Source organism: Leuresthes tenuis, unplaced genomic scaffold (genome assembly GCF_036924035.1).
Source record: "Leuresthes tenuis unplaced genomic scaffold, fLeuTen1.0.hap1 SCAF_21, whole genome shotgun sequence".
NCBI lineage: Eukaryota > Metazoa > Chordata > Actinopteri > Atheriniformes > Atherinopsidae > Leuresthes > Leuresthes tenuis.
This window is the reverse complement of record NW_027325375.1, coordinates 3833270-3852093: the sequence shown is the minus strand read 5'-3', so window position 1 is coordinate 3852093 and position 18824 is coordinate 3833270. Positions and strand designations below refer to the sequence as shown.

The following is an 18824-nucleotide window of genomic DNA, read 5'->3' as shown; positions in this document are numbered from 1 at the left end:
TATTATGCCCCAATTCAACATTGCATGTTAATTTAAACCAATTTACAATGACATTTTTTAAGCGATTCAAGATGCCTAATGACTGTAAATAATCAGTTGTACAATCTGTTATAACTTACTAAGTATCAGGTTGTTTGAAAAACCACTTAACTGTGATTTTCAAATAATGTGTAACCCATTATAATGTCATTTTCTTTTAGTAAGCTATATTGTGTGGTGCTACTACACAATGAGGCCATTTAGTACATCAGGATGGTACATTGTTACAAAACAATTAAATTTTCAAAGGTTTTCAAATATCAATTATCAAATACATTAATTACTTCATTACAATTTGCTTTATATGGATAAACAAAATCTGTTTTAAACTCATCAATGCACTGAATTGCAAGGCAGAAACACATTTCCTTTTATAAGTAAAAGTTATTGGATACAGCTTCTTAAAATACGGTGAATAATGGCCCTGAGTTTGTTCAGTTGCTCCAGTGTGAACAACACATTCTTATTTTCAATGCAATGCAATGCATGACCTCCTTGTGAGAGTACACCTTCATGATGTTAAGCTTAGAGTTTCCTATCTAAGTTGATTATTTTTCCTTCCTGATTTGGACAAGAAAATAAATCACAGTACACAGAAATAGTGAAACATTTTGGAAAACACATTTGTTTTGTATTTTGCCAAGAGTGCTGGAGCTAAAGCTGGATTAGCCTAGCATTGCATAGTAAAATAAGCCAGTAAACACCTCTGAAGAAACATTTATAGGTTGTTGAATCTACACAGATAGAAATATAGCGGAGGACAAGCTTTTACATGCTTTAACAGTCTGCTGACTGCTTTGAAACTTTACAGTTATTACAAAACCACAGGATCAATGTAACTCTCTAAGAGCCAGTAGGTTCATTTCCAAACATGTCAAAAAGAAAATGTTAAAGGACATTAAAAGGGAACTGTCCAATTGCTTCGTTGGACCAAGTCTTCTGCAAAATATTTCTATCCTGTTCTGTTCTGCTCTGTCTTTGCACCAGTGAGGTGAACATGAAATTGAATCAGTTGCTGCTAGCTGGAGTTGAATCTTAAGCACAGCAAAGTGTTAATTTAGAAATATGTGCTCGGAATGTGAGACTACATGTTGTACGAATGCGCCTGACTGTGTGTCATGTAAGTGTTCATCACTGTGTTTTGGTGTGCATGTTCACGTTGCCTAGTGTGTTAAATAAGGATTGTGTGTTTGCATGTGTCTGTGTGTATCTTGTGTGTATCTGTCTGTCTGTCACACAATGGTCTTACATAATACCACCCAAAAGGGAAGCTCTTGCTAGTGTGCAGCATGCTCTGTAGCAGCAAAGCACAGCAGCAGGCAGAATGTCCTTGAGTTACCTCACTCTACACACTTCCTTCTTCTTCTTTTACTTCCCTCTCCCACACTTGCTCTTTCTTTCTTAATCTTCTTCTCATGGATGTCAGTGTTTCCCTTGGCCCACTACTGAAAAAGATTTCCCAGAATCATTACAGAGGCACCAGATTTTGCTTCTCCGCAATCTATTCCAGCAGTTTTTTTTTAATCTTCCCGCAAAGTTTTGGTGTCTTCCTATATGAGCTGTGAGTGTTCTCATGTGTCTGTGTGTGCCACAGCTTGCTTACCTGCGATGCTTGTCACGTGTTGTGAGAAAACGAGGATGTCCTAGATTAGATTCAAACTATCTGGGGCATGTGTGTGTCCCTCATGCGATCATGAATGGTTCTGCTTCATGAGATTAGATGCATATAGAGTGCACACATGCATGTGAACTCACACACACACACACACACACCTGGTCACATATCTATCAAGACACAGAGTGACACACATACTAATATACTGTGCTGGCCATTTGTGTGATTAATGTACAACATTTAGAACAACAGATGAATGAGGTTGGTTTCAAAGAGGTTAAAATGTCAATATCAACATAAATGAAATCATTAAGAGGACACCCAAGAGCTCCCATTGGCATCTAAATCCTTTGACTCTTATCTCAGTCAAATATAAATAGGCTACCGTAAATCAAAAACCATTGTATCTGTCTGCTGTGGTGTTAAGATTAATATGTCCCTGAAAGTCCTGACTCTGAAGCCCTTGTATTGCCCATATACAGTGTATCTTGGTGATAAATGTGCAAAATGCAACATTAATAAAAGCTACCTGGTAGTGTAAACCTGGGACTGCTATGCTGCATGTCAAAGGTACCATAATTGCTTGTAATGCTTACTGTGTACAGAGGGAAATGCATTTTACTGCCTTTGTTTGTATTCAACTTTTTGTGGGTTTTTTTAGCCTCCACTTTGACACGACCTTGCAACTCTTTTTTCACTTCCTCATTGTCTTCATTTACTGTTACTTTTGGTTTCACTTGCTCTTTGGTTAGGTTTAGGCAACACCATTTCACAGTTAGGTTTATCAAAACAACATTGGATATTTTTATTAATTACTTTGTAACATCTAAAAGGTTCTCTAGCTAAGTTATTAGAAAAACAAGTAGACTACCACTTAAGAACAATGATGATAACTTATTTTCAGAATGCTCCTAATTATTGACAGTGATGGCATTTCTTTCATATAAAAAGAAATATGAAATGAGACTGTTATCTGCTACTGTTTTCAATAATTTTTCATGGCATTGTGTGGATTATGTCGCTGCTTCTAGCAATGTCAGGCCAGAACAGGGTGGCTTTCAATGAAAAGAACACACTTTTGGGATGAGTTATTTAGACTTTGGATCAGTGAAAACATTTCAAAGCTGCAGGGGGGTGTACAGCTCGTATGGGTCATTGATCAGACTATACTCTGTAATATATAAATGGAAATATAAGTTACAAATCCTTTTTGTAACTAATGCAAAGACTATATTTGGAAGATTGTCTTATTTAAATTAAGGTCAATCATCAGAATGTCACTGTGCATTAAGAAAAGCAAATGTCTATTAAGGGCCAAGTGTACAAATTCCTTTTTATTATTTTACTTGATGTAGGAGAAATGACTAAATTGTGAAGTTGCGCTTTAGTTGTACCAGAGGTACTTATTTACAGCTCAGTTTTTTCTTTTTTCTATTTCAGAACACATTCAAAATGTATCAAACGCATCACTAATACCTAAAAAACAACTGTTGTAATAATGTATGCTTTCATATAAGTACAGATGTGATCTGATGTCCAAAGCTGATACAGAAACAGCATTAGAGTGAACAAACGCAGCATTGACAAGCCTGTTCAAATTACATTGTGTGACTGTGAAGCAAAGCATCTGTACTAAATCTTATTTTTCCCAAAGCCTGCCCTGTAGATGAATAGGCAATTTAAAAACACAGCAGTTGGTAGAGTTATCTTATTTATCACTGTGCCGATTAAGAGGCTGATTAGTTTATAGCTAGTTCGGTGTTGTGGAAAACTGTTAACAATTTATTTGCAGCCCAAATGAAACCGAAAGGAAACAGCCACTGATGGTGCTGATGTGGTGCTCTCTTCCCTCCTCCTTCCTTCCCTCCCTCCCCCTCCCCTCCCCTCCCCTCCCCTCCCTCTCCGTTTCTCTGAGCTGTCAGGGACAGCGGCGCTCAGAAGATTAGCTTGCTCCCATCTCTCCTCTTTAGAAGCGAATGGCTGGGTATTTATTGATTCTCCCATGATGCAGTTTAATGTATCTGCTCATTAAGGAATAACACCTTGTGTGTGAGTGGTGGAAATTGAATGTGCTTGTACCCATACACAAGCTCACACATTTGTACCCAAATGTGAGCATGTGTCACTGTGTGTGTTTGTCTACCACATGTGAGCATGCTGTTTTGCACCAGTGGGTATGCTTATAGTCATGATCACTCTTTGACATTGTAGGCAGAGCTGTTATTTACTGTAACATGTCTGTGTATGTGTGTCTCCGTGTGTGCGTGTGTGTGCATGTATGTGTGTGTGTGTGCATTTGCATGCGTGTGCTTGATTTAAATCTCACAGCTGTGGTGCTGGCACAGTCATTTAATCACCTGCCAATCAACATGTTGCTTTATTTCTTTATTTATGTAAGCCAAAGATGATTTAGTGATGCTGAAGCTAATGTGTCTCAGAGTCAGGCTTCCGTGAGGCTTCAGTTATTGATAAGGCATAAATAAATGAGTATCTACTGCACAGTGGGAACGTTGATAGACACGCTACAAAGACAGCCTCAATCTTGGGACTGTTTTAGGCAATGTAAAGAAGGTGCTTGACAACTCCAACAGTCAGGCCTGTTCACTCGCTCGACAAGATTCAACATTAGCGCACTCTTTAACGTTTGAATATGAATATTCTGCAATAAGTTGAAAAAAAACATTTACATTTATACATTATTAGGACTAAATATTGTTTTTAACTAATTAAAAAGGAAGTACAGTATATCAATGTAACAAGTAGCTAATGGGTAAATATTGAAAATTAAAAAAACAACAACACAAAAATATCATAATTGACTACATTTTTGTGTAGTGGCACTGACATACAACATATCAGTGTCACTTTCACCTCAAAGTCAAGGGTTTTTATCTAATGTAACTTGGTCTGAGATAATCATGTGGAATGGTCCTGACTAGTTTCACAGCTCAGTACATGACAGTGGCATGTGGTGTATTGAAACTTCAAGTTAAAGTCAATAGCGGTGGAGCGCCAGCACAGCAAGGCCAAGTCCAAGCCTGCAGTTTAACTTGAGTCTGATTGTTGCTTGCTAGCTTGTTATTTTGAGTTTTTTTTTTCAGATTATGTGGGTCATAGTTTGGTTAGGTTTGGGCAATAATCATACCTGAAAAACAACAGTTGCAGCAGATTTTTGTGCATTCTCAGAGCTTGTACAGAAGTGGTTGTGTCATCACCACCTCCTGGTACTTGTGCCCATGATAACCAAGTCACTGGAGGAGTATCTTATTATGTGGTGGAGGCACTGATTTTGACACGTCAGGCGCCTCCACTATGTATTGAGGTGTTATGAGTCATTTTATATATTTCTTTGAGACCAAGCTGGACTGTGGTTAAATGTCCTCCCACTGATGTCTGTGCAGTTAAAGCAATTGCATTATTCATAAGAATCCCTGACATTGTTACGCTGTTTGCATCTTTAAATCTTGACAAGTCTTGTCTATCCTGTCTATGTTCATGTGTTCAGACATACCATAAATGGTTTTAAACTTAATCCTTTGTACCATCTTTATTGGAAGGTCTTCATAGCGTCTAGTAGCGGTCTGAGAATTCTTTGAGTGAGCAGACGTCCCACTTTACAATGTACTTTTGACCCACATTTTGATTGTCATGTTTGATTGGTTGCGTTCACTGTCATAACACTGTCTGAGGCAAAGTTGTGCTTGGAACTATGGGGCGTGACAGAAAGGGAGAGACATTTTCCTGAAGGCTCATTGTCCCAGACAGGGTTTTGTCTGTGATGTGACTGTGATGCAATGGCATGAGCGTTTTGCTTGCTTGGCTGAGATAGGTCAGATTGCTTGAAAGCTCTCATTCAAGGGTTGTCAGTCATGGGCAAACAAATCATGTGACAGAATGACAATAATAATAAAGCAATGACTTAGTGATTCATGTAGAATAATTATTTGATCTTCAGTACAAAATAAAGTTTTTTGTCAAAAAGCCTTTTTTTCATTCTTATTGATGCCTAGAACAGTTTATTTTCTGAATAGTAGCCTAATGCAGGCAACTGAGCACCAATGTTGTAGTATATTAATGACTGATATTGAATCTAATTTCCTATAAGCTTTACCTTAGTCTGTCAGAAAATTATCAATCAAATTTAATGATTTACCATGCATTTCCCAAAAGTGAACTTTTGAACTGTAGTCAGATAGAAATGTTCCAGCAGTGCCATCCCTCAAACCACAGATTTTGTTTTATTTTCATTTTGATTCACTACCTTTAATCTCTAATTCATTTACCATATTTTTTTCTTTCCCCACCATTTTCTCTATATCTTCACAGTTTTTATCCTTACCCAATATGTGTGTGTGAGTATTTAAAAGAGTCTGTAAATAAAGGCAAAAGTCCTGTTAGTTCAGACAGAGTTAAACTGAGGTGGAAGGAACTCTCTAGAATGCAATTATATTTACTATCAATTCACTTTTCATATCAGTGCCTTTGTTCATTAACAGCCTTCAAAACCTCAAGTCTATTAGTTACTATGTATCAAATAGAGTAATTTAAAACCAGCTCTGTAGTCATGCTGTAATGAATCAACTTACTTTTGTTGTTAATGATTCCTATGTAGGCCCTGTCACAAAGTAGACACAAAGGAGGACCCTTTACACTGGAGGTAGAAAAACAATTTGACCTTGTTAGCACAGTGACGCACACACACTTTTACAATTATATGCAGGTGACAGTAAACAGTTATACACCTACAACCCTTAGATGCATTGGTGTCTGCAAAGAGTTAAGCCAGGCATCCCTTTGTAATAATACAATCCATAGATTATTTCAAATGTTAACACCAAATCGCACCCCATCCCTTCTCTCTCTCTTTTGTGGTATTAACAAGTCACAGTAGATAGAAGACTTGTTTCCATGACAACAGAGCTTGCCAAACACAGTAAGCTACATGAGATACCAAGCATCAGAGTGCTTTTCTAAGGACTTGTGTAATACCCAATGGTGCTGCTTTCATCGTCCCCCATAAAAGACATTGATATACTGGTGAATGTGACATATCGCAGTCCGGTCCACTCCTTGTGCCTCACATACAGCTTTATCAGGACCCTTTAAAATGCAGGGTTAATGCTGTGAAAATATATATATCATATGTACAGAGTTTTTATTCTCATGTTGTCAGGATGTCTAATACTGCCTTTTTGTCAAAGCTGTAAGGCTTTCTTAGATTCATAGATGGTCTTTACAGTCATTACAGTCACATTTGACACCTTAGGGCCATGATAAAGTAGCTGCACATGAAGCCCTGTGAATGAGACAGGAAATCATTTAAAAACAAAAAACATACGATCTTTCCAAAACTACATCGTTTAAAAAGACTGATTAAGAAAAAAAAAAAAGGAAGAAAAATACCTGAGCAATGCTGTACAGGGTCTTTTCTGGTCACTCAAGAAACAAACACAGGTGGTACAAATATATTCCTCCATCTTACCTCAGAAGATCCAAGATCAGATGCAGGATTGATGGCTAAATGACTTTTGTCTGGCTACACAGGCTCCAGTAGTGAATGTCCTGGTGTCCGACTGATAAACAACGACACCTCAGTATTAAACGTATGTACTCCAAGGCAAGTTTCAAGGAAGCATTCTCCAACTTGAAATGATTAAAATCATGACATTAAGCTGATGCCTCCAGTCAATTTATACCTTAAGTGAGGCTTAGTATGTGTTGATTCTCTAAGTTGTATTTACACGTACCTGACATGCCACAGCTACTTAGATAAAGTAGCAGCATTTGACTCCAGTGTTAGATGTTTTACAGATTTATGAACTGTAGCAGACCTTATAAAGCCTTCGGCCGGTGTCTAACAATATAAAACTTTTCTGCATTGAACCATTTTCATCTTTCACCTAATTTGGTCTCATTGGCATATTCTTAAACAGAATTGGCAACATGTGAACAGATTTGTGAGGGAAAATCTGGTATGAATAATTGAGCGAGCATCACTTCATGTCTTTATATCTTCTGTTGCCATGCATTCCCATAACAATAAATCAAGAAACCACACGTTGGCCTACTTAGCAGTTGGTGCAGTGCAGATCACGAGTATGTGTGGATTCTGTGATATAACATAACTTTATAAATACACACACCACAGCATAAAGGTTGCTATTTAAAGGTACAACCCAATGCCCGCATTTAACTGTAGCTACTTATTATCTTCATGTTGTCCTGCTTCATCTGTGTTGACCAGTTTAAGCTCTATATGTCTTCAGACAAATACCTTTGACCTACTTACAGTATTTGCCCCTTCAGAGCTCTAATGAACATTAGAAATGCACACATACCCAGCATTCCAACTATGCAGATCCACTAAATCCATCAAAGGTATCTTGCTTGGTTATGGGCAAAGACCAATCAATTATTTGGCTGTGAGTAATGAGAGCATCATAACCATCCTTTATAGTACATGCCTCAGCACCCAGTCGGCAACAGCAAAAGCATGTGAAAAGAGAGTGGGAGGATGAGGAGTCTGTGATTCATCACTTAACACCATAACTGAGGAAGAAGTAAAAAGTGAATTCATAATTCTGAGGGGAAACAGTAACATTTTGGGATGTGTGTAATAACTCAGCACCAACTTATTTTGCATTTAGGAAGGCTGAAAACACAATTCCATGAACACCGCTACATCATGTGGTTGTTGATTTTGTTTTAGGGCAACTATCATTCCTTGTTAATGCATGTGCCCTTTATTTGTCATGTAGTTTGTCATTTTCAAACTCACTCAATTAGTGTGAATAATTTCTTTCTATTTTTGTCTTTCTAGATTAGGCATGAGCCATGGGTTTAACCACAGTTTGTATATTATAGCTTTTTAAGAGATCTGAGTTGAATTTATATTGTATTCAGAATATGACTGTAGCCACTACTAAGGAACAAAAGAAAGCTGTTGTGTGAATTGATGGTATAATGACAAAAAACTGAACAAATATCAACAGAAAAAAATCCTGCTTGTCTGCAAGAGTCTATATATATTAAAAAAAGTTGGGGTGCTACATAAGATATAAATGAAAACAAAATGCAATGATTTGCAAAAACTTTTCATTCAAAATAGCACAACATTTTGAGTATTGTAAGTGAGGCATTTTACTAATTTATGAAAAATATTAGCGCATCTTGAATTTGATTGCTGCAACAGGCCTGAAGAAAGCTGGGATAGGGTCATGTTCACCCTATTCCTTCCTCGGTCTGCATGTCTGGGAACTGAAACAACCAGTTCTGGACGTTCGGGAGATGACTGGCATCCCATTCTTGACTAATATAGAAGTCTAGCTGTCCTGGCTCACCCTTGTTATATTTTGAGTTTCATGACACTCCAAATGTTTTCAATTGGTCAAAATAGCACCTCTGACTCCTCTACAATGACGCCATGAGGTTGTAATAGATGCAGTATACAGTTTACCATTGTCTTGCTGAAATATGCAAGGCCGTCCCTGAAGAAGATGTTGTCTGGATGATATCAAATGTTGCTCTAAAATCTGTATACACCTTTCAGCATTGATGTTGCCTTTCAAAATGTGCAAGTAACAAGACAGAAAAACAGCTGGTTTTAAAGGTTTGAAATAAAGCTGAAAGAAAAATTCTATAAATAGCTAAAAATGTCTATGTTGATCCCATGTTTATGTGTATTTAAACATCTGTCCACATACAGCATGTTAGTGGGAGGGTCCTCTTTGCATATTTTATATCTGCTCTACAAACCAGCTGTTCTCCACGATCGTCCGAAATGAGCGTCAGATTCTTTGCAGCTTGGGCTGATGTTACGTGGTGTGTAAACATCTGCAGTAGCCTGTTCTATGATGAGCACCACACTATTAGAAATGCTTTGACCCAGTTACTCTCTGACAGTGTCTCATCACAGTTCCCAGCAGATGATGTTGTGGTTGAGCAATGTGATAAACTCATCTTTATAATGCTTAATTCTCCTTTTTGATACAAATCATACCACCTCACATTCTTGTTTCTATGCATTCACAAACTGCCTTTAACTACTGACAGGATCTGAGTTGTCCAGCATTAAAACAGGTTTCCATCTTGTTTGTTTATCTTCCTGCAGGAGTGACCACTGTCCTGACCATGACCACTCTCAGTATCAGTGCGAGGAACTCACTTCCCAAAGTGGCCTATGCCACAGCTATGGACTGGTTCATCGCTGTCTGCTATGCCTTTGTCTTCTCTGCCCTCATTGAGTTTGCCACAGTAAACTACTTCACCAAGAGAGGTTATGCTTGGGATGGAAAAAGCGTGGTGCCAGAGAAGGTATTTGAAACTGCTTTTGACTTCTATACGTACCTAATGATAGGGAACAATTACTGTAATGAAATGAGAGAAACTAGAGAAAGGATTAGACATAAATAGGTGATGATATAGACATGAGTGCATTTTTTTGCAATGAGTTTGAAACTAAATCTATTCAGGAAAGAACCTACTTCAGACCCCTCGAAATTGTATAAAACTACAAGTATGAATTTCTCTTTGAAATACTCATTCTTTTTTGCACCAGGACTGCACTTAACTGCAGAGCAGGCTGCTTCAGGCGGGGAATATTTAGCTGTTGTCGCCAGCTCATCTAATAGAAAATGCTATTTGAGTAACATGACATGAACATTAATAGTTTAGTGTTCATCTTGTGCTTTCTGCTCTACTTGTCTGTATGCTGCAGTTAGCAGCACCACTCTGCATTCTCCAGTTATTTTTAAAGAAACAGAACCAAACAAGAATTCTGTGATTACTGAGATTATTGTTTTTTTGTGTGTAATAATTGTTTGAAATATATAAGTAGCCTTTAATATTCCATTCCAGTCTTCCATCCACGCTGTTTAAATTTTTTACTTTTATTTTTCTTGTTTTCTCCCCAATTTTCTCTTTAATAACTACAATCAGCAAAAGAAGAAGAAGGAGTCTCTCCTCAAGAAGAACAACACTACAGCTTACCCACCTGCCACGGCTACACCCTTCGCCCCCAATCCCGCTAGGAACCCTGGATTGGCTACGATCGCCAAAAGCGCCCCTCCACCCCCAGATGAGCCCAAGGAAGAGCCAAAACCCAAGCCCCCAGAGGCCAAGAAGACCTTTAACAGTGTGAGCAAGATTGACAGGATTGCCAGAATAGCCTTCCCTCTGCTCTTTGGAACCTTTAACTTGGTCTATTGGGCAACCTACTTGAATAAGAAGCCCAAATTGCAGGGGGTCAATCCAACCTAATCCATGTTTCATTCCTTTTAAATTACACCTGATTTCATTTTCTTTCTTATTCCTCTACAAAAAGTGTTTATTTTGAGATAAACATTGTGTCCATGCTGGTTTCAATTCCCAGTTATTGCATTGCTTCTGTTTACCAAAATTTTGAAGATTTTGAAAACATAAAATACAGGAAAAAAGATAGCTAATGATACAAACTTTTGAAAGAGTGTTGTTCAGGTCTAAGATGATGCTACTACAAAATGCTACTATAAATATTTAGCCAAGAGAATGCTATTCTACAACTGCACATAGCCCAGCCCAAACTTGATAAGCGGCTGTTGTTTCTATTTTTGTTTCCTTGTTTTTGTTTTGTTTTGTTTTGTTTTGTTTTGTTTTGTTTTGTTTTGTTTTGTTTTGTTTTGTTTTGTTTTGTTTTGTTTTGTTTTGTTTTGTTTTGTTTTGTTTTGTTTTGTTTTGTTTTGTTTTGTTTTGTTTTGTTTTGTTTGATTTCAACAGGGAATCACAGGCACAGAAGAAGGCACGTGTGTGCATGCATGGACAGGGCATCTTATTATTTCTATTTAGTCATTCAAAATACAGATCAGCATTGACTGGTGGCTTAGTTTATTTGATATCATCAGTGCTTTGCTCATTCTCTTCCATTGTCTCTAGATATTTTATGAGATTATGTCATCCTTCAAAAATATTTTAGGGTTTCTGCAATAGCAATAAAACATGTCTCAGTGGACACCATTTATTTAGGGATCGAAAAATACAAAGTCCAATCATCCCTGTGGTCAGCATTGAAAGTAAGTTTATTTCCTTTCACAGCATTGTAAATATCAGGAGTTAGAGATGTCTATATTATGTTTATGCTTTGCAAAGGGTAACTATAGGGTATGTTAACTGAAAGGTAAACTTTTTTTTATTCAATTGAGTTTCCTTTTTCTGTTGTGATAGTTTCCACAAGAAGAATACATGCCGGTCTAGTTCATGCTTAAATGACTGATTCTCAGCAAACTAACATTCCACTCAAAGCTGCTTTCACACATTCAGTATTATTCAGCTGTATGTTTGTGCACACACTTACAGCATCAGCAGCAACAACAATATTACTGGTATACAATGAGATTGGCTTGTCACGAGCAAGAATGTAAAATCATCTCAAATCCTGGAGTGCATTTTACATCTAGAAGTAAAAGTGTTGCTTTATTACTTTTGTTTGGTTTATTTTTCTTGTATTTATGTTTTTACTAATTTATTTACTTTGGCTTTTGACTATTCGTAGTGGGGCCTCCTTTGCCAAAACACCATTAATGGGAAAGTTCAGTTGGCGTCTGTTAAAAAGGGGTGGGGCACCTTGAGACGGAGGAGAAGTGCCTTTTCCATTTTCAGAGTTGAAGCTGTGAAGGCTCTTACTTTGCTGATTGATGGTGCATCTGTATTTTCCATCCCACGGTGTCTCCTGACCGTGTTTACCATAGCCCCCATCTCCACTGGGTCGAAAATTGAGACATAACACTCAGAAAGTACCAGCAACACTGCCTTCAGTATCACATGCCCGTTCGGAGTCATTTGTTGCTGCTTGTTGGTGAGCAACAGAGAGAGACAGGGATAGAGACAGAAAGAGACAAAGAGGAAGAAGACACTGAGTTGAAGTGGCACTGTAATCTTATGTTAGCCGGCGCTATGTTTCGCACAGAGGACTTGTCTTGTAGTCATACGATAGTGACAAAGATGAATATATTTTTGTAGCATGATGTCAATCCCTCTTCCGATAAAAACCAACAGAAACTAAAGTGAAAAGAATGCTTTTGTTCGTGTCTTCATAATTGCTTGCTTCCTTTTCTTCTTTTAACATTAAAATAACCCACACATTTTTAGGAAATGCTTCTTCTCTGATGTGGCAAGTAAAGGTTTACGAATAGTCCATTTTAAATTATGTTAATGTAGCAATATTAATTAGCAAGGGCTTTTCTTAGGACCTGAACCTGACACTCAGTCTGGAGGTGACATCCATTGTAGCTTTACACTGACCCCTCTGTACTTGTAGTCTCATCTGTGTGCTGTACGTGGAAACTTAATCTATACTATTTACATCTGTTTATAGATAAAAAGCATTGTATTGTGTGACCATCTTTGGTTCGAAAGCCTTCAACTTCCACTCCAACCATATTTGACAGTGTCAAGAGTAGAGGTGCACTGCACCACTTTATGGATTCTCAGTCTGCTGTGCTGAATATGTTTTACAGGTTACTGAACAGGCTAAAAGGCATGCTAGAATTGTGCACAATACTTTATGAGTCTGTGCACTGGGAAGAATAGATCACAGGAACTGAAGAAGAGATTAGTGGTTGTTACTATTGTTATTATTTGCATTAACATTAATACCAATACTGAATCTATCCCTTAATGAAAGACGTCGTCATAAGCATATGCAAGCGGCCTATTGTTCACAGCCACTTAACCTACAAGCAGAGGGTCAAGGAACTGTAAAGTTCAGGGTGAAGAGTTGTATAAAGATATTTGAATTCTAATCTATTGTATGTATGTTTATTATCATGAAGAAGAACTATATATACATATGTAAAATACATAATGCATACAGTATTTGATTCTATTAATGAAGATATTAACTAAGATGATGATGAATATTGTTTGTATTTTCAACCTATTGTTATGCATTTTGCACATTTAGAAGAACAGTAACATTACATTTACGTAGTCAGCTTCGTGCTATGCAAGGACAGCTTTGAACCACATCACTGACCCACTCTCCCTTACCATTCAGCTTTAGATTTGCAAACTATTAAAAAAAATGAAAGAAAGAAGATAGCTTAGCTTTTGTATCAGCTGTGCACCCATTAGCCCCCCCCCCCCCCCCCCCCCCCATCCATAGCTATACAGGGTGGCATCATATAAAAACATTGGATTATCTCTTTTGTTTGTGCTTTGGATTTGTCAGTGGTTAAAGGGAAAATGGCTTTCATTGTTGATTGCGCTTTTTTCCAGAGACATGCAATAAAGTGATTGAGCTGAAAAAACGGGAGCAAAACTGTAACAAGGGCACCTTGTTATTAAAATTTCTCTTCAGTTATTGAGCTTGTTTGTCATTACAAAAATTAAAGCAGGTGAAAATGCTGTTATGCTAAAAGGTTCATTTTGTTTTTTCCTTTGCTTTTCAAAGCTCAGTGATAATACATGGTGCGCCAGAGAGTTTTGACAGAGTTAAAATGAATTTTGTACTAATGTTTTCTGTTGGAAGCATTTTTGCTAAGCCTCCTATCTTGTATTCCAAGCATGGTGATTCAAAGGCTAAAGAGCATTTACAAGTATTTTTGAGCCTGGTCGGGTTTTGCTACATTTAATGCTCCACAGAGAGAATGTGAAATTTGAGGCACAGTGCAATCATGAGCTTCCAACTTTTGCTGTCACACTCATAGGCATTTCATACATGTAAATATCACATATGTAGGCACACCAGTCATTAGTGTCATTATGTTTGACACAAGGTCCATTGCAGTTCTCAGCAGCACTTGCTTTCAAACACTCTTTGAGTCTTTGGTTATTCTTAGATACCTACCAGAAGTTTTTTTTCTTGTATTTTTATCAAATAAAATACATTCTGATTTTCACTGAAGTGTAAAAAAACTAATTTTCTAAAGCACAAAAGTTGATATGGGTAAGAGAAATTAGAATAAGACTGTATATGGACTACATATGGACATTAATAGACACACACTTACTGAATGCACACAGGCTCACATATCGACATACAGTGCATATACTGGTAGTTCAGTGATACTGATAAAGGGTTGTGATTGATGTAGATGAAATGATGAATCTTCTGTAAATGTTTTCTTTTGTTTCTTTTGGTTATGATACAGCCCTGTAAAATCTGATTCTCTGCATTAGTCTTTAAATAAAAAGAAAACAACTAACCGAAATGCTTCTTTTTTTGGTTCTACAGTTAAAGAAAATGTATATAGATTTCAACATAGATCTCTGAACTATGACTTTGCTTCAAGCAGTAAAATTAGAACTCATAAGGCATGTATTTGTAAAGGTGTGTCACTTAGATTGAAACCTTATATGGGATCTAAGTCAGAGTTAGCTTTAAAAAATACTCTGGACAGGTGATGGAACAGAGCAAACAATAAACAAAATAATAGTTTATACTGAGAAGCAGTCCTCCAATTGAAATAACCACAGAGGTTGTTGTTCATACCCTTAAAAATAACCCATAACAGCATCCTATAAAGTATGGCCCCTTCAGGAGGAAGGAGGGAAATAGAAGAATTCATGTGATGTCATCAGACATGTGAATGTACTCTGGTGACACTCACACACTACAAACTGTCAAAAAGACAGCCGTGTCATTGGCCAAAGACTGTTAGCTGGACAACACAGGTAGTACATTTAAAACAGGAAGAGCTGTTTTGTCATCAACTGTACCAACACAGAAAAGAAAAAAAATCAGACTAAAAAACACAGATTCAGTAAAAAACCTTCTGTCCAAAATGTTTTTGTTCAGCCTTATCCATCATCCATTTATAGTCTTTGTAGCTGCAATGTTTTTGTTTTCGATGGAAAAAGAAAGAAAACATGACATAAATATGTGCATTCTGAAAAAAATAATTGTACTGAAAGTGACTTAACATTTAAAGTTTGCTACGAATATTTTCAATTTGTTCTTACTATTTTGATGGATAACTGAATCACACTCCTAACCTGCCTTTGTAATCATCATTCCCTGCTCTACAAGTCAGATTGTGTGGGGTAATGGGAAAAAGCTTATTTTCTCATGTTTAATTTATGGAAACATTTTGAAACACAAGAAACATTATAAATATGTTGCCCAAGATCGTCATATTAACATAGTCATTGTGATCATTGATTATCAAATCAACGTTTTTTTTTAAATGATTCCAAATTACTTACTTACATTACTGTTAGTATGGCTGTATTCTGGGTTTGATGCTTACCTAATGGGTGTAAGCTTTGACATATTGACTATACACTATCCCTTGCAATACTAATTATGAATGTGAATTATACTTGATCTTGTATGAACTGTGTAGGCAATTTTAAGCTGTCTTTGTGGTTCCAATGCTGTTAACAAATGTCATGAAACATGGAGTTCATTATTCTAGGACAGCATCATTGATAATAAAAAAAAAGACATGTTAAATCTTCATATTTTATATGTTTATGTATTTGGCAGACGCTTTTACCCAAAGCGACTTACACTTATATTAGGTGAATAAAAACAAATACTATAATTCTCATTCCCACTGCAGTTAGTTTAATGTCTTTGAGCTACCAAATAAGCCAGTCCATCAATCTATATTTTGCACCCCATTGTTTTGCTGCTTTTTCATACCCCTCTGCTCAGACTGCCTCTGCCTACAAGCTCCCATCTCATCCCAATCTTCTCCCAGCGTGCCATGAGATTTCAGGTGGAAGGGAACGTGTGGTTCTTCCTTAAAAGCATGTGAGCTGCTAAACCCAAGGAGTGTTGCATAATAAAGCGGCTTCTCCCTCGCAGGAGTGAAGAGAGAGGAACCTTTCTTTTCTCAGTTCTTTCCTTTTTCTATCTCTCAATATTTTCTCAATTCTCTTTGTGTTTCTTATGCGCATATGAAGTGCTTTCCCACTGATACAGGTTTAAACACACAAATGCTTTGTGTGAATAACTTTTGACACATGTACAAAACAAGAAGTTGTTTTTTTCTCTGTTTCCTGGTTTCCTTAGAAAAGTGAGAAAAATGTGTCAGAATACAGTCTAGCCCTTGCTGTCAATTTTGACAATTGACAATCAAAGCTGAATAAAGCTTATCTTTTCCTCGAAAAGGCCTGTAAAGATGGCCAATGAAAAACATCACAATTGGCCTATTTTTTAAAACAAGCAAAACAAAAACATCCAATATGATACAAATATTAATCGTCGCATGGAATGATGGGGCATTGTTCAATGTTTATTTTTTTTTGCCCTTGCCCTGTCCAGCATGACTGCAGAATTATAATCTGAATAATGTGTTATGCCAAACACATTTTCTTTTCCAAGGGAAGCTTAATGAATGTTAAGTTAATTTTGATTCCTAAGTACTATTTATTTATTTATACATAATAATGCCAAACCTGACGTGGGGGGGGGGGGGGGGGGGGGGGGGGGGGGTAGAGCAAAGAAACAAAGTGAAACGAGAGGGAGATAGAAAGAAATGATGGGAGAAGACAAAGAAAAACAAGACAAAACCAGAGAACTAGCTGCTACATCTGTAGAAACTAAACAGAAAACATTCTACAGACTCTGTGGGGAAACCAGCCAGAGAACCATTAGGAGCACCTGCAGGTAGACAAACAGAGAAAAAAAGATACAATAAAAAACACAAACAGCAACAACACCAGCAGCAAGTACGTATAAAGTAACTGTGGATACGGAAAGTTTAAAACCACAGGTCGAGGCCCCCCAGGAACCAGTGGCGACAGCCCATCTGCCCTGCCAGGCCCCGGCCACCCAGGCAAGAGTTGAGTGCGGGACCCGGGCCCTGCGAGCCCGAGCACCACCCAAACCCTCGACAGAGGCTCCACCCAATACCTGAGAGAGCCAGGCACCCCAGACAAACAAATAAAGAGGGCTAACCCACGCCGCTATCCCCAAGGCCAAGTGCCTTGGGAGCCAAGATACGCACACAGGTGGGAGCAGCAGCGAGCAGCGGGGAGGAGCGTGGCCCCACCTCCACCAGGGACAGCACAAGCAGGCCAGAGGACAACAAGTCCCAGCCCCAACCACAGACAGCCAAGTACGCTCACACTTCCACACATATCAGAAAAATAAAAAAACACTTAAAGCTCACACATCCGCTCACGGTCTCCTGGAGGCTCCCAGCGCCCCCATATCCCCCAAGGTGTTTAGGGGAGGGCACACCTGGGTCCAGCATCACTGGGGATGTAGTAATTCCCCTACCTTCACCCCCCTGACTCATAAATATTGAGTGCATGAGTAGCTAGTGTGTAATTAAAATGGGTGGAGGGCAAATTTGGCAGAATTCTCCCCAATGTTATTGAGCAGTGGAACTCCTCCACATGCCCCCCCACCCAAAGGCCCTCATTGTCTAATAGCGAGCAGTGAAAATTGAGGGGCAGGCAACCTTGCAGAAGTGGAAGCACGGCCCTCTGAACAGTTCCACCTACCTGAAGAGCACCACAACACCAGATACTACTCAGTACACCCTCCCCCGAAGGCCTAGTGTGTGCATGTATGTGTGGATGGGTGTGTGTTTTACAATGTTTTAACCACTTGAAACTTTATCTAACAAAAATAAAAAATAAACTAACAAGTCACAACAAAGCCTTATCAATAAGTACACATCTGTCCCCATAACCAAAGTGATACATATGCTGCACAACATCATTACTTAGTCTCTTTGAGCCTCTAAACCTTATGAATTTAGGTTATAATTATAAATATGATCCTACCGCTATAAAATTAGATGTAACTTTTGAAATGATGGTAGTAATGATATCTAGGGTCATCATTAGAAATTCCTCTTTCAACAAGAAAAAAAAAACATAGAAAAAAACTTGTGGTGTTTGATCATTGGCCAATAAGTATGTATCTTTCACTTAATTTTTTTTTTTTTGAAGTGCTGGATTTTACCAGAATATTCCTCAATCTTGCAACATTTCTTTTGGGAGTTTTCATCATCCAGGGCAATGGAGTCTTCAGATCAGCCAGAAGAGAAAAAGGAGTCACTCTGCCTTTCTCACTCACATTCAAGGTATCTTGTGTCACATCCAATTCTTCAAGCTCTACATTCTAATGCAGCAGCCACATCACACATCCCCTGAGATTTCTATTAGTTCTCTCCTTGGTCACTCATTTTTCTGTCCCTTTTCCTCAACGTCCCAATCTCTTCAATTGCCTCTTGTC

At 37.9% G+C, this 18824-nt stretch overlaps 1 protein-coding gene across 3 annotated transcripts in view; it reads left to right on the top strand.

Moving 5' to 3' along the window:
• Positions 1–14837, top strand: part of gabra1 (gamma-aminobutyric acid type A receptor subunit alpha1) — a 28338-nt gene extending 13501 nt beyond the window's left edge. For all 3 annotated transcript variants that reach the window (XM_072374506.1, XM_072374508.1, XM_072374507.1), the window contains exons 9-10: positions 9765–9967; positions 10592–14837. In XM_072374506.1, the coding sequence (XP_072230607.1) occupies positions 9765–9967; positions 10592–10912 (524 nt within the window). In that variant the 3' untranslated portion in view covers positions 10913–14837. The remainder of the gene's footprint in view (positions 1–9764; positions 9968–10591) is intronic.
• The last annotated feature ends 3987 nt before the right edge of the window (positions 14838–18824 follow it).